Source organism: Oryzias latipes, chromosome 9 (genome assembly GCF_053564925.1).
Source record: "Oryzias latipes strain Hd-rR chromosome 9, Olatipes_Hd-rR_3.1".
Lineage (NCBI taxonomy): Eukaryota > Metazoa > Chordata > Actinopteri > Beloniformes > Adrianichthyidae > Oryzias > Oryzias latipes.
The window spans coordinates 24,640,405-24,655,034 of NC_136245.1; the positions used below are offsets into that span (position 1 = coordinate 24,640,405).

General features: G+C 38.0%; 1 protein-coding gene across 3 annotated transcripts in view; it reads left to right on the forward strand.

Moving 5' to 3' along the window:
- Positions 1–14,630, forward strand: part of frmd3 (FERM domain containing 3) — a 48,367-nt gene that overhangs the window by 14,939 nt on the left and 18,798 nt on the right. For 2 of the 3 annotated variants that reach the window (XM_011479015.4, XM_078953090.1), the window contains exons 2-8: positions 2,682–2,786; positions 4,364–4,406; positions 7,560–7,641; positions 9,042–9,139; positions 10,871–10,994; positions 12,229–12,316; positions 14,256–14,344. In XM_011479015.4, coding sequence (XP_011477317.1) covers positions 2,682–2,786; positions 4,364–4,406; positions 7,560–7,641; positions 9,042–9,139; positions 10,871–10,994; positions 12,229–12,316; positions 14,256–14,344 — 629 coding nt within the window. The remainder of the gene's footprint in view (positions 1–2,681; positions 2,787–4,363; positions 4,407–7,559; positions 7,642–9,041; positions 9,140–10,870; positions 10,995–12,228; positions 12,317–14,255; positions 14,345–14,630) is intronic. The other variant, XM_011479016.4, reaches the window with a different exon arrangement.

A 14,630-nucleotide genomic window follows, 5' to 3' on the forward strand; every position in this document is an offset into this window, starting at 1 on the left:
GCAGCGGTCTTCACAGACATTTTCAACACCTCCCTGGAGTCCTGCCACGTCCCGGCCTGCTTCAAACGGTCCACCATCGTCCCTGTCCCCAAGAACTGGCCCGCATAACTGGCCTCAATGACTACAGGCCTGTGGCACTTACGTCTGTAGTCATGAAGTCATTCGAGCGTCTGGTCCTCCCCCACCTCAAATCCTTCACCTCCCCCCTCCTGGACCCTCTGCAGTTCGCCTACAGAGCCAATGGGTCTGTAGACGACGCTATCAACCTGGCCCTCCACTTCATCCTGCAGCACCTGGACTCCCCGGGAACCTATGCTATGATCCTGTTCGTGGACTTCAGCTCTGCGTTCAATACCATCCTCCCCTCTCTGCTCCAGGAAAAGCTCCTCCAGCTCAACGTGCCTGACTCCACCTGTAGGTGGATTAGTGACTTCCTTATGGACCGGAGGCAGTGTGTGCGGCTGGGAAAGAATGTCTCCACCACCCAATGCATCAGCACAGGAACTCCACAGGGCTGTGTACTTTCCCCTCTGCTCTTCTCCCTGTACACTAACTGCTGCACTTCCAGCCATGACTCTGTCAAACTGATCAAGTTTGCAGATGACACCACCCTCATCGGACTCATCTCTAATGATGATGAGTCTGCCTACAGGAGGGAGGTGGACCGGCTGGTGTTGTGGTGCAGCATCAACAACCTGGAGCTGAACACTCAGAAGACAGTGGAGATGATAGTGGACTTCAGGAAAGTCACAGCCCCCTCACCCCCTCTCACCCTGTCAGACTCTCCCATCACCCTAGTGGACTCTGTGCGTTTCCTCGGCACCACCATCACGCAGGACCTCAAGTGGGAGCCGTCCATCTGCTCTCTCCTCAAAAAGGCCCAGCAGAGGATGTACTTCCTGCGGCAGTTGAAGAAAGCCCGCTGCCGGCCCAGATGATGGTGCAGTTCTACACGGCCATCATTGAGTCCATCCTCACCTCCTCCATCACCGTGTGGTACACTAGTGCCACAACCAGGGACATTAATAGGCTACAGCGTATTGTGCACTCAGCAGAGAAGGTGATCGGCTGCAGCCTCCCATCTGTCCAGGAACTATATGTCTCCAGAACCCGGGGACGTGCAGGCCGGATAGCTGCCGACCCTTCTCACCCTGGACATTCCCTACTGAAACTACTCCCTTCAGGCAGGAGGCTAAGGTCCATCAGGACCAGAACCTCCAGACACAAGAACAGTTTCTTTCCCTCTGCAGTCAGACTCTTAAATGCCCTGTAACCCCCCCCCCCCCCCCCCCCCCCCCCCCAAATTTCACGTCAATGTCCAACCAGTCACCAGCCCACTACCTGCACCTTGAACATTCTCAGTTTGCACTGTTTTGACACTCCTTGCACTACTGACTCTATTTATATTTTTTGTGTTCTGTCCATTGTGTAAAAATTTTGTTGCTTACTGTTCTTCTGTTTTATGTTGCACATTTGCACCGAAACAAATTCCTACTCTGTGTAGCTACACAGAATATGGCAATAAAAAAACAAAAAAACAAAAACCAAACCAATCACCAATGGAAGCAATGAAGATAAAAGGACAAAACTTAATCCCAAATTCAGATTTTGTCCCATTTTGTCTGTTTCTTTCACAGAAATTGTTACAGTTTGTTTTAGTCAATCCCACTGAACAGAGATTCTGCATATAGCACTTTAGCCAGAACCAGAGTCAGCAGATGTCAGTCACTTTACGATGCATTTCAGGTGAGGGTGTAATGTGCAAAGCTGATGACTTAAACCAATGTCCTTAGCTTGTTTGCTGACAAGGACCTGAACCTGCTAAGTGCTGCTGATGCGGCAGGCAGGAGAGTATAGTGAAAAATGTGGTGCTTCCGTTGCTGAAAAAAATTGCTCCTAAAATGAACATAAAATGACTGGCTGGGCAAAAAGGCCCTAAAGAGGAGGAGAAATAATCAATACAAATGTCATGAGCTGAATGCTCCTACAGAAGAAACAAACTAAAATTATTTTTGGGCATAGACTTTGTTACTTTATGGGGCAATCTTTAGTGACTTGCAAGGAAATGCAAAGTAGTGCATCCTGACTCTAAAATTCTTCTCTGATCTGTGCTCTATTTGATATTTTGCTTATTTTTAGATCTCATTATCTCACACTAAAGTAAAATCTTTTGTTTAGTGGCAAAAAAACTGAGATCATACTTTTACTTTTTAAGAGAAATTTCTTGCTAAGAAGAAACGAGGAAAGAAAATATGCAGAGTTTTGAGAGTAGGCCAAATAATGCTAAATAGGATGAGTGTTGCGTTGCGTTGATCTGAACCCTTTACACTTAAATCGGACTGTCATTATGTTGACTGTGGAGCAGGCGATGAAAACAGAGCTGGTATTGATTACGCACCAAAACTGCTCATTTACTGGCACATTTGGAAGCTGAGTCAACAAAGTAACCTAAGATGCTTTTTTTGCATTGAGAGGCCAAGAAATTAGAGGCATGGACTTTTAAACAAAAAGGTAGATGCTTGTTGAAAGGAAAATTTATTTTGAAATATTTTCCAACAAAGGGTAGGCACTTTTTTTCATTTGGATACAGTTGTTTCTGAGTCTCGTTAGTGCTGCTGGGAAAAAAGGCAAATGCTTATAGATGACAACACACTCATCTAATGTGTTTTGTCGCTTCGCAGAAAGACACCAAAGGCCAGTTCCTGTTGGACCACGTGTGCAATCATTACAACCTGCTGGAAAAGGACTATTTTGGTATTCGATATGTAGATCCTGAGAAGCAAAGGGTAAGCAGAACTCACACACCTATGGACATGTTCATAGTTGTAAATCCTGATTATCCATCCTTCCAGACATCCAAGACAAGCCAAACCGCTGAATGGATTTGAATACAACAACAATAAGTCAAAATTTGATTCAGTTTCGAATTCAACAGGATTTAATTACATGTCATTTGTCAAATCTACATTGTAAATTTTTTTATGGTTATAGGAAAAATTGTACATAATGTTTTTTTTTAAATGAACAAAGGTGAAACTTTCATAAATAAAATGACAAATTGTAATACCATAAACCAACAGTTAAGCCGCTTTATAAGACTATTCATTCATGGATTTGATGAACTTGTTCATTACTGAGTGAAGATTGCCTTTATTTTGTCTTCAAACACAGTCGTAGTATTTAATATGAAAGTGCACAGCGTTTAATACTTGAGGCTCATTTAGCCAAATGTGATTAAGATAATGCAAAAGAAAACAACAACAACAAAATGTGTATTTAGTTAGTAAAAATTGTGTCTGAGATAATCACAGTCAGTGTTGCCCATAAAAAACATTTTTTTAGTGTTGTGAAACAGTTGAAAAACAGATAAGTTACACTATGGGAGCTGTTTTATGAAGCTTTCATGCATTGTTTTTTTTCCTGCAATGTCCTACTACAGAAGCTAAAGGCTGTAAAAGGATTTTGTTGTTTCCATAGGTATTGTAGGTCAGACAGATTTCTGTGAGTGCTTTGCACGCTGCTTTATTCTTGTTTTTCCACCTCTAATTTCACAAGTCCCTGCTCTTTAAGCTGTATAAACATAAGCTAATTTGCTGTCTCTGCATGCTTGTGTTTTTGTTTGCTTGTTTGTTTTTTGACATGAGTTTTAATGCCAAGAAACTGAAGAGAAGCATTGCATAGAGTCACACACAGACTATAACATAAGATGCTGCTACACTCAGGTTTTTGCTCTGAAGATGAGTTATGGGTATTCATCTGCTATCAGAATGTTATACGCACAGCAATAACGTCTTCTTGTTGGCCTTGTTGTCACAGACTATAGATTTGATTGGCTATAGTTTTATTTTATTTTATATTTTCTTTATGTAAAAATGACATAGATGATATAAGAATGAATAAAAGACCACTGGGAACACTTTCAAAATGGATCAAAAGAGGATTAAAGTGTGTCTTTAAGCAGATTTGATAGAATCTGACAACACAAGGTAGTTAAAATGTGATTGGATAAAAACTCATCAATAAAAACCAATAATGTACAAACTGAAGCAAGTGGGTACAATGTTGACTTGAAGAAAGCAAAAAACAACTTTTGTTTTTTATAAAAGATAGTCATTTTAATTACATTTTTATTTAAAACCAGAAGGATTATTGTACTTTCTACAGAAGAAGCGCTCGCCACTGTATACAAATATCAATGATATCTCTTTGAAAGGATATTACTTCTATCTGAGTTTCTGTCACATAGCTGATTAAAGGCTTGCTGATTCATACAAACATCTCAAAGAATCACTTGAAGCTTTTCATTAGTTTTGCTTGTGGAATTATTCTGCCTCATTTTGTTGACTGTGTTTCCCTCCATCAGCACTGGCTGGAGCCCAATAAGCCTGTTGTGAGGCAGATGAAATGTAAGTGTTCCTTTTGTTCCCCCTGGTCATATCTCTGTTTGCGTGTGTCAATAACGAGTGAATGCACGTTAGTGTTTGTGTGTAAATGTATTCATCTGTGCTTTATTGTGAAAGACTCAAGCTATACGACCAGCAGACAAAGCCACAGGGGCTTCCTCGCAGCTGAAGTCCTCTGCAGGCTGCAGCGATCAAGTGTTTTGAACGTGCACAAAATGATCCCTTAAATTAACAGCGCATGAAAGGAGAGCTTATGATCTGACGTGAAAATTACTCGACCAAGAAAACTGCTGGGATTGAGGAAAGAACTAACACTTTAATGTTAAGTTTTTCTGCATCTTTCCCAAACTCAAGATTTGGTTTGATTGCTAGGATTTAAAATACATGGGACAAAGAGATAATAGTTTAAAAGGTTTCCAGGTCATGAAGAAGCAACTGAGGAAAAAATACAAGAACAAAATGTAACTGAACACAACGTTAGAAAGATCTAAAAGCGTCAGAGTGAAACAAAGGAACTATAGGAGGCTTTCTTAGAGGTGAGAGAATAGCTGAAGGCCCATATGTTCATAGAAGAGTAGCCAAAGACTTGCTTTTAGAGGATATGCACTTAAATATTTAAAGCTTTATGGAACAGATGACGGGAAGCCACTTTTAAATTTTGGGAAATTATCCACCTGAACAGCTCGTTCATGAACGCAACAGATGCAAATTTGATCTGAGCCCTGGAGAAGCTGACAGTTCCTCTGAGGTGTTGTTGTGCTCGAGATGCAGTGGGAGTCAGGGAGAAGCCTGGCTCCTTCCTGAATATCTCACAGTTTGATATTAATCATTGTTGATGTTGGTAAATATTTACAGTCTAGGAAAACCTTAGTAGAACTCCACATGAGTGTTGGTGATGCATTTTCTTAACTGAATCATTGCACTTCAGTTCAACACCAAAGCCTGTCATTTCAAATGAAAGAGATCAGTTTGCCGAAGCTACTGCAGGTTTTATAACAAAACAGAACACTAATTTTCCATTTACGTACTATTTCACAACTTTTTAAATCATAATTTATACTTATTTTAAAGTATTCTTCAGGTCTTTACAGTATTTATTCACATTATTGAATAAAAACAAAAAACAAACAGGAAAATGCTTTTTTTTTATTACATTAAAAATTCCAGTTTTACTGAAATATGTTTCCGCCAAACACATTTTCATCTGCTATTCATGCTCATTCACAGTTTCTAGAAATAAATAGTGGCTTTGTGATTCTGCGTTGCCTTGGAAACATGATGAACATCTCAGTTTTGAATTGTTTAATGCTGCAACTCTTTGTGTTCTGGTGAACCGGGCCTCACCTAGTTCTTAAAGGCTTTCATGAAGCAGAGGCTTGGTGAAGAACAACCTTTGGAGGACTAACGCTTTCTTTACACAAGATAAAATTAAAAACCAAACATTTCCCCAAAATGTATGTTGTTTTTGTTTTTGTTTTACTTAATTCTGATTTTGCACCTTTTTTTAATCATTTTTCTTTCTCATCCTTCTTCAAGTCTGTGCACTCCACTCTGTCTTTCATTAACTTTACCGTTCCGTCTTTCTTGTTATAAATTAATAAACAGCTTTTAGGGGTATGTTTATCTTTTGCGAGTAGACCTCAGCAAAAACTGGATTGAGAGAGGGACTAAAGAGGAACAAAGTAAAAAACAGGAAACATTTGGGCTTGTGCTGCGTAATGATGAATGAAAGAGATGGATAACGTTGTTAAAGTAGGAGACAAAGACGGGCAAAATGGAGAGACTACGGAGACGGTCTGAGATAAGAGAAGCTGACAGAGCAATAGATAGAAAGGAGAGGGGGATGAATGGATTTGAGCTGCTCTGACACATCAGCTCTCCCTATGGCAGGATTCACTCTTAAAGTAGATTTTAAGTAGTGTTGGTGCGTCCTTATGACGTGCACCAGCACACGTCACACTTCTCATGACTCTTTCCACACAGCTGTGTGTTTTTCCAACTGCTCTATCCCTTAAGCTTGACGAAATAAGGAGTTGATGTTCACTGGGAACGGGTGGGAGGATTACGTCTTTCATAGTGCTTTGCATGTATTATGGGGCTGTTTATTCATGGCAAGATGATACAACAGAGGGTCCTTCAATTCACAGCCAACCGTTGAGGGCACACTGCCATGATAACCGGTTAGAAGATAGCCAGTTTTATTGTTTGCAACTTCTTGCTGGCATCTCATTTGAAACTAACCTGAATAAAATCAATAGTTTTGTAAATTTAGAATCCATGTTTGTTATAAATGAACAGCTAATGCAAGACATTGAATAATAATTAAATGCCAGTAATCTGCATCCTCTTTTTTGTTTTTGCAAATAGTGTGCTTGTTTTGTTGTGATGTGCAGATTTTTGTCTCCAAGAACCTTTAAAGAATTTAAAGACATTAAAAAAAAAGAATTTGTTGATTGGTTTAAGTTCTCAAAATAGAAACATAGAGTAATACATTTCAATTTAGACAATTCATAATCTAATTCTGGGGTGAGCAAGCTTTTTTTTTCAAGATTGTGTTGTAAGGAATGACACACAATCAGCATTTTGCTTGTAAAGCTCTGGAGATAAAAAGGAAAAGTAGTTTTAGCCATCTGACAGAAAAAAATAATCAACCAGCTTTATAAAGTGGTAAATCACTTTTTCAAATATTTGTGAGGTTCCAGCCTTTGATAATGTTTTAAATCCTAAAGCTTACCGTAATGTTTTCATGTGTTTCAGCACTTATGCAACTGAATGTTACTGTGCATATTTAAACACCATGCAGAGCTTAAATCCTCCCTGACACACATAAGAGGAAAAAGAAAATGAAATGCTGTAGGAATCAGATCGAAGAAAAGAAGCTGACCCCTCTTTGGGTCTGTGAGTTGGTGTCTGGGTAATTACTGTAATTATCAAGGGACTAATCTGTGCGATCCATGCTTTGTTTTTTATGTTTCTGTCTTTTCTGCTCACTTATTTTTTGGATCTAAAATTCCTTACCTGTCCTGAGTTCACGCCTCATATCTCCCGCATTCCCCCTCACGATTTTCTCCTCCAAAAGGTCACAGTCCTCATCTTACCTCTATTTTCCTACTTTGAACCTCAAATCTAACTGAAGGGTCTCTGCTTTTGCTTCAGCAGCCCACCAGCCGTACATGATGTGCTTCCGGGTCAAATTCTATCCCCACGAGCCCATGAAAATCAAGGAGGAGCTCACCAGGTAAACACAAGACAAATACAGAAGAAAGCCCCCTTTTACAAAGATAGTCTGAAAGGGGGAAAAAAGGTTCTTTCTAGCAACAGAACTAGGGCACAACAAGGTTAAATGGGAATTTTGAGAAACTTTCAGACTGATCTTAACTTGATAATTAAGACAGTATATCGTGTTGTGTCAAACAGTCAGTAAAGTTGACCTAATAAGATAAATAGAGATTTTGAAGAAGAAAAATGCATTTTCACCCTTTTTTTGACCACCCATCATGTTAAAGCTAACATTTAAATCTGCACAAAAATAGATTCTCCTAAATTTCACTGTCGTAAAGTTTTAGTCTCAAAGGCTTTGTATATAGTTCTACATGGAAACACCTAGAAATGATTGGTACAAGTATTCTTGGAAAATATTTTGCTTTTCTTTCTTCAGAAATATTCAAAATAAATGTATTTTAAATCAAGACCCTCTGAATTTTTTCATTAATTTTAAATGCTGGTTTAAAAAAAATGCTTATTATTTTTGTCCCCCCATTTTTGCTTCGTTGGCAAGTTTTTCACTTGCTGGTCATGACAGGAAGTTGTGCAGATAAGCCCATAAAAACAGATCTTTCTTTAGATTACCAGTTGAACAAAAGTGCAAAACTGTACACATAACCGTAGTTACAACTGATGTTTAGTGTTTAAATAAAGTATTTCATCCAGTTTGTGGTCTTTACCTTCAACGACGAGTTCTAAGAAAATGGTCTTTGCTGCTAAAGCTTCTTGGGTATGGTGAAGTAAGAAAAGTGCCTTGTCTTTAGACCATTGAACAGACTGAACTATTTGTTTTTTTTAAAAAAAAGAAAAACAAAACAAAGTGCAGTTTCTGTTAGATTTTATGATTAAAAGCATTGTACTGCTTTGCAAATTGAGTGTCTTGGTTTGCAATAAATAGATGTAATGTTATAAATATCATCAGTGTTTGCAGGTGACTGCAACTTTTTGAAAAAAAATTCATTCATGCGTTTATGGTAATGTCTTTCCAGTTTTGTTGGCGTTGTGTTTTGTTTTCATGTAAACACCAGAAACAGCATCAGGCTAAATTTGCTTTTAATGATGTTGTTTCCATAGTAACTACAGTAACCACTCTGCTGTATAGATGTCACTGTGGCACTTCTACTGCCTAAATAACTGCTATTGCAACACAGTTCGATGATAATTCCATCATCGATTGTCTCTGTAATATTTATTACTATAACTAAAGTGCATTATGGCGAAATTGATGTTAATCATTTGCTCTAATGCAATAAGAACAGCTATACTAAAGTTCTATTGAAACAAATTAATGTATTAATCAAAGGGTTTCAGTTTCAATTTAAAGCCAGTATTGAGCATGTTTTTTTTCTGTGTGTGTTTTGTTTCCACATTCAGGTATCTTCTGTATCTCCAGCTGAAGAGGGACATCTACCATGGTCGTCTGCTCTGCCCATTTGTTGAGGCTGCATATCTAGGGGCCTGCATTGTACAGGGTGACATCTACACTGCAATTTTGACAGAATCACTAGAGAAAATTAATTCAAGTGTCCAATGTTTAAACTCCCAATCATTAATCATCCAGTTTAACTTTTAAGAATTTGCATAGAAATACAAGCTTATAAAAGCCTGAAAACGGATTTCTGTGATGTAGCAATTTTTTGTCTCTAGATCATTCCCAATGATCAACAATCTTCAATTTATCTTACTTAATGATATCAAATTCCACAAAATAAGACTTAAAGAATATTACAACAATCTGCATAATACTTGACTTGAAATACAAGGAGATGCATGTATGCTTTATTGTAAATAGTAATAGAGATTTTTTGTCTGTATAAGGATAGCATAAACATCACATTACGATGCACGGCCACTTGCTTTTAAATAAGTTGGGAAAATAACAAGCGGATGCATGTTAATGGAGATTTCAGGCTGACTCATGGGCCGCAAAGCGATGCTAACATCCTGTGATTGGCTCTATGCCTCAGGGAGTTGAGTGTGACCGGCTGAGTAATCTGAGCTCACAGTGTGTCTGCAGAATATCACGGGCAGCTTTCATTAACGAGGACAGGTCCCTGTCCCACACGGTCAGCCCGCTCATAAGAGTGCTGATGAACAGTTAAAGGATTATTATTTAATTAAACTTCAGCTGCGTTTTTTTTCTTCTTCGACCTTTATTATCTTTGTTAATTAAGAATTGGATTAAAGAACAAATTAGTGTCGGTTGGCACTGGATTTTACAGGGAAAGCATTATTTAGGTATAGCATACTGCTACGTGCAAATAGTCTAATCAGGCTGTTGACTTACATCTGTTAGAGTAAACTTTACTGTAGGAAGAGGAACTGTGCAGATTTGTTGAACAGAGGGAGACTACCCATGAATTTTTTATGTCAAAAATATGTTTTACTTTACATGCATGGATTAAGTTTAACAAAACTACAACAAAACTGTTTTTCTTAATTCATTTATTTAAAATATCTGGATAAATCTTCTACTGTACAATTCTTTAAAGACCCACTCCGATGAAAATTTTGTTTTTGGTGTTTTTGACATGTTCTTGTGTCATTTTTCTGATGATGGAGGACATATATTAAGAAAATTAAACTCAAAATTGCGTTTCTTATTATTTGTTTATTCAAATCGTTGTCAACCAAGTACAGACAAAGAAATGCTGTTGGAAAAAAGGGTATTTGTGCAGTAGAAATGTCTGCATGTTTGTCTTTGTTTTCTTGTCCGAGCTATCTGGCTCAAACCTGTACAGCTGAATAGCTCCAATAATGCTCACCATTTTTGTTGCACTGATAATGTTAGGTTGGGGTTGTGAGGGGCTGTAAGGTTGCTGAAGAGCATGTAAACAGAGAGCTCTCAGCAAAGGGGGAAGAGGGGGGTTGCCCCTTGCCAATGGTATTACTCACCACTCTAATGAGCTACTGCCACTCTGCAGAAACTATGTCCTAGACTCTGACACAGGTGTTTTGATTTTGGCTAAAAGCAGCATAATCACTTTTAAAATGGATCAAAAGATGATCAGTGTGGGTCTTTAAAAGTACTTCTTGTTACACAGTGTTAGATGAAGTCAATCTTAATATTAGCCGATTTTAAGCTGGAGGAACCAACTGCCAGTTTAGTTGCACAATATGTGTCATGTGTCCAAAAAAAACACATATATACTGTTTACTCATATATTTGTCACCTACAATGTTGTATTCTTTCTTCTTTACAGCTGAACTTGGAGATTATGATGCAGAAGAGCATCCATGCGACTACATCAGAGACTTCAAACTGTTCCCTAAACAATCCCTCAAACTAGAGAGGAAGATCATGGAAATACACAAGAATGAGCTCAGGTACAAACAATATTTTGTTTTTTGAAGTGAACTGATCAGGTGTGCTCAGCCAATAAGGAGCTTCAATGGCAGGTTGGCTGGAAAACATGTAGGACACTGGCCCTTGAAGCCCGGAATTGCCCCCCCCCCCTGCTTTTGAGCAACCAATTAGTTTATGAAGCATGTTTTTGAACTGTGGAAGGAAGCCAGAGTGCCCACACATGCACGGGGAGAACATGCAAACTCCAGACAGAAAGGTCCCAGCCAGAATTTGAACCAAGGCCCTTTTACGGTTAGGCAAGAGGGCTAACCGCTGCACCACCAACAATCAGAAGTTAAAGATTCCAGATTCTTTTTTTTTTTTTTTTATATATCAATGCAGAATATATTAAATAGAATTTTATAGAATTAATTCAAGATCAATTCAAACAAATATTACTGAACCTAAGAAAGATGGCATTTCCACTTTTCATTTTTTGCTGAAGTCAGAGTTTGCTGGGCTAGTTGACATTTTTTTTGTTTTTATTTATAATTTTTAAAAGTGGTCAAAACTTGAGAAGCACCTCCTGGAGCTTTGTACAACACAGTAGAGCACAATTCTTTCTCTTCTTTGTCCTTTGAAAGCGACTCAGCCACAACAAACTCAAACTAGATACAAAAATGTGTTAATGTGACCTTTAATTTAACATAAATTGATGGAAAAGTGTGTTAACAGACATTAACAGACATTAAGTGTGTCAACGTAAAAAATAAAAGAAAAAACTTCTTTGTTTGGAAGGATTAAGACCCCAAATCAAAAGATCACGTTATATAAAGTACCGGTATGTCAATCCCCTCCCAAGGGCAGATTGTGAGTCTCTGCTGAGATGACATAAATTTGAGGCTTGTGATCGTCACTGTTACCGCGATTACCCAACATCAAAGACGGTGACCTCTTTCTGCCCCGATGGGTCGGACTGCAGGATTAACAGCGTGTGGATTAATGAGTTCTGGAGATTGAGCCAGGGACAGTTGGGACCATTTGTAATGGAATTACATGTAAGGTTTTGTGTTGTTACGTTTAACTGGATGCCATATTCATTTGTATGCTGTGTAACATTTCAAGTTTTGTGACTTCAAGTACACAATGATTTGTGTTAATCAATATTTCAACACGCGTACAATTTTGGTGATTCTAGATTAGAGTAGGAGCATCATGCTAATTTTAAAGTCAGTCAAATAACAAAACAGTTATTTTTGTCTTTTTGCCTTTCAGGGGCCAGAGTGCTGCACTAGCTGAGCTGAACATGCTCCAAAGGGCTCACAGTCTTGAAACGTATGGAGTTGACCCACATCCATGTAAGGTAAATTCAGAAATGCATCCTCACTGACAAGGTTCCACTGGTGTGATGGATACAAAAGCCCTCCTCAAAGGACATTATATTATGATTATAATCTCATGTCACACTGTTTATTTTTGGCCTTATTTGCAGAAAGTATTTATTTTCTAGCAACACTCCAAAGCTGTGATGCTGAATGAACTGCAATCTTTAGGGCAAACTTGTTGAAGTTCGTTATTTTGGAATCTTTCAGCCCCCTCTTTGATCATCGTTGGCCCAGGCAGGCAGAGTGAGAAATGAGGACACTGTTTCATGAAGATTCATACCAACACTGATTAGCAAGATATTTAAATTATGTTAACCGAGAGGGCTTCCCTCCCTCATCTCTGGTGCACAGTGGTTTTTTTTTCCGAAAGCTGGAAATGTTGCAGGAAGCAAATTCATATCAGAGAAAATCATTTAAAATGTGTTAATGTAAAATATAAGCTATTATAAAGATACAACAGAAAAGTAAGGGAAATACTGCGAAATATAGAGACCCACACAAAAATGTCACTGCTGGTCAATAAGAATTTGATTGATTTAGTTTTAGTCATTTATGAATATTTTTTGGATATAAATCAAGCAGTCTGTGCAATACTGTGTCATCCATGGATTACAGGATGACACATGGATGACTTAAGTAATGACAACCTGGACTGTTGCATCTATGTGTTGATATTTCTCTATATTTCAAATATGATTTGTACTGCTGTATATTTATTTATATCTATATTTATCGATAGGTTGCTTCATGTTGAGGGAAACACTTGATAGCTCAATGTAAACTATGGCCTATGTGTAAAAGATAGAGTCTCAGGGCTGCAGAAACCATATGAGGTTTTTAGGAGAAGGCTTAAGACCCATCCTTTTCATATCACTTTTGAATCATCTTTCTTGCTTACTTATTGTTTTTTTAATTATACTAAATTTTATTAAATAACTTTATTCTAAGTATTTAATTTATTTTAGGTATTGAATTCTATTTTATTTTAAAATACATTTTAAATATTTAGTTTTGACTTTCTTATTATTACGATTTTAGCCCCAGTGTTTCCTTATGGGAATCTTTTGTTCCAGGACTTGCCAGCTTGATCTTTGGTTGTTGCCGCGGTGCTCGCCCACACTGTGGCGGCTGGGGTCCAGCATTGTCGCCTCACGGCAGTGGAGTGGACCCTGATGCTGTGCGGGTGTGGGTGGGCACTGTGGCGATGTTCCTGTGGCTGAGCTGGCTTCTAGTAAAAATAGATTCCTAATATACTGTTTTTCCTCATAGCAGAGACAAGTCTTTTATAAAAGTGTCTGTTAACACATTATTTTATAGTTAATTAATGCTTAATTATGCATTAACTAATATTTAGAAAAGGTCTCTTATTATAAAGTATTCGTGTGTGGGATCATAGAGTGTATGGTTGGAAAAAACAAAGGAAATTTAACATAAATGTAAGAAGAAAAAGACAATGTTATTACCGGTACTCATGATCATATAAAGAGATTTTTGCAATGATGTATGAAATACTTACTCAAGTCGCATTAGATTCATTTAATATGACGAGTAGATTTGGATGTATTGCTTGAAAGGGAGTGGAAGGAATCAATCTTATTCTGCATAGGGGTGGGATTTATTTATTTTATTTTATATTTTGCATAGTTGTCATGATCTGGTTTTGATCAAATCAGATTTTTTTGTCAAGTAACAAAATGGTATGCTTATTAAGACGTGTGATAATCATGCTTTTCAGCGTCCATTTGAATGACATCATCTTTATGAGCTCTGTCATGCTTCTATTTAATTTTTTTAATGGTGTGCTGTTTTAAACGTTATTTCGTGTGTGCTCCATTACCATGGAAACCAGTGATGCCTCATTTGCCCCCCTGCTGGTCACACCACCTGTGTAACACTGGCGTGCATGTGTGTTCCCAGGACTTCACAGGCGCCACAGCTTTTCTTGGGTTCACAGCCACAGGGTTTGTGGTTTTCCAGGGAAACAAGAGAATTCACCTCCTCAAATGGTTTGTTTTGAATGTACCATTCAAATATGTCAATCAAATGTGTACATTAGAATCTGCAGTGAAGCAGAATTACCAGGAAGCATGTTTTAAGATCTTTTAACATGCATGGACATCAGATTTTTGGTTATAGCACCACAATCGTTAATCCTCCTTAACTGTCAAAGAGAATTTATAAGCCCTATTAAACAAGAGCTCCGGTCTTAAGAGGGTAAGATATTTTTTTTGCAAAACTTGATTTTGTAGATTTGTAATACTCATTGTTTACGCAAAGTGGATATTTTAAGAC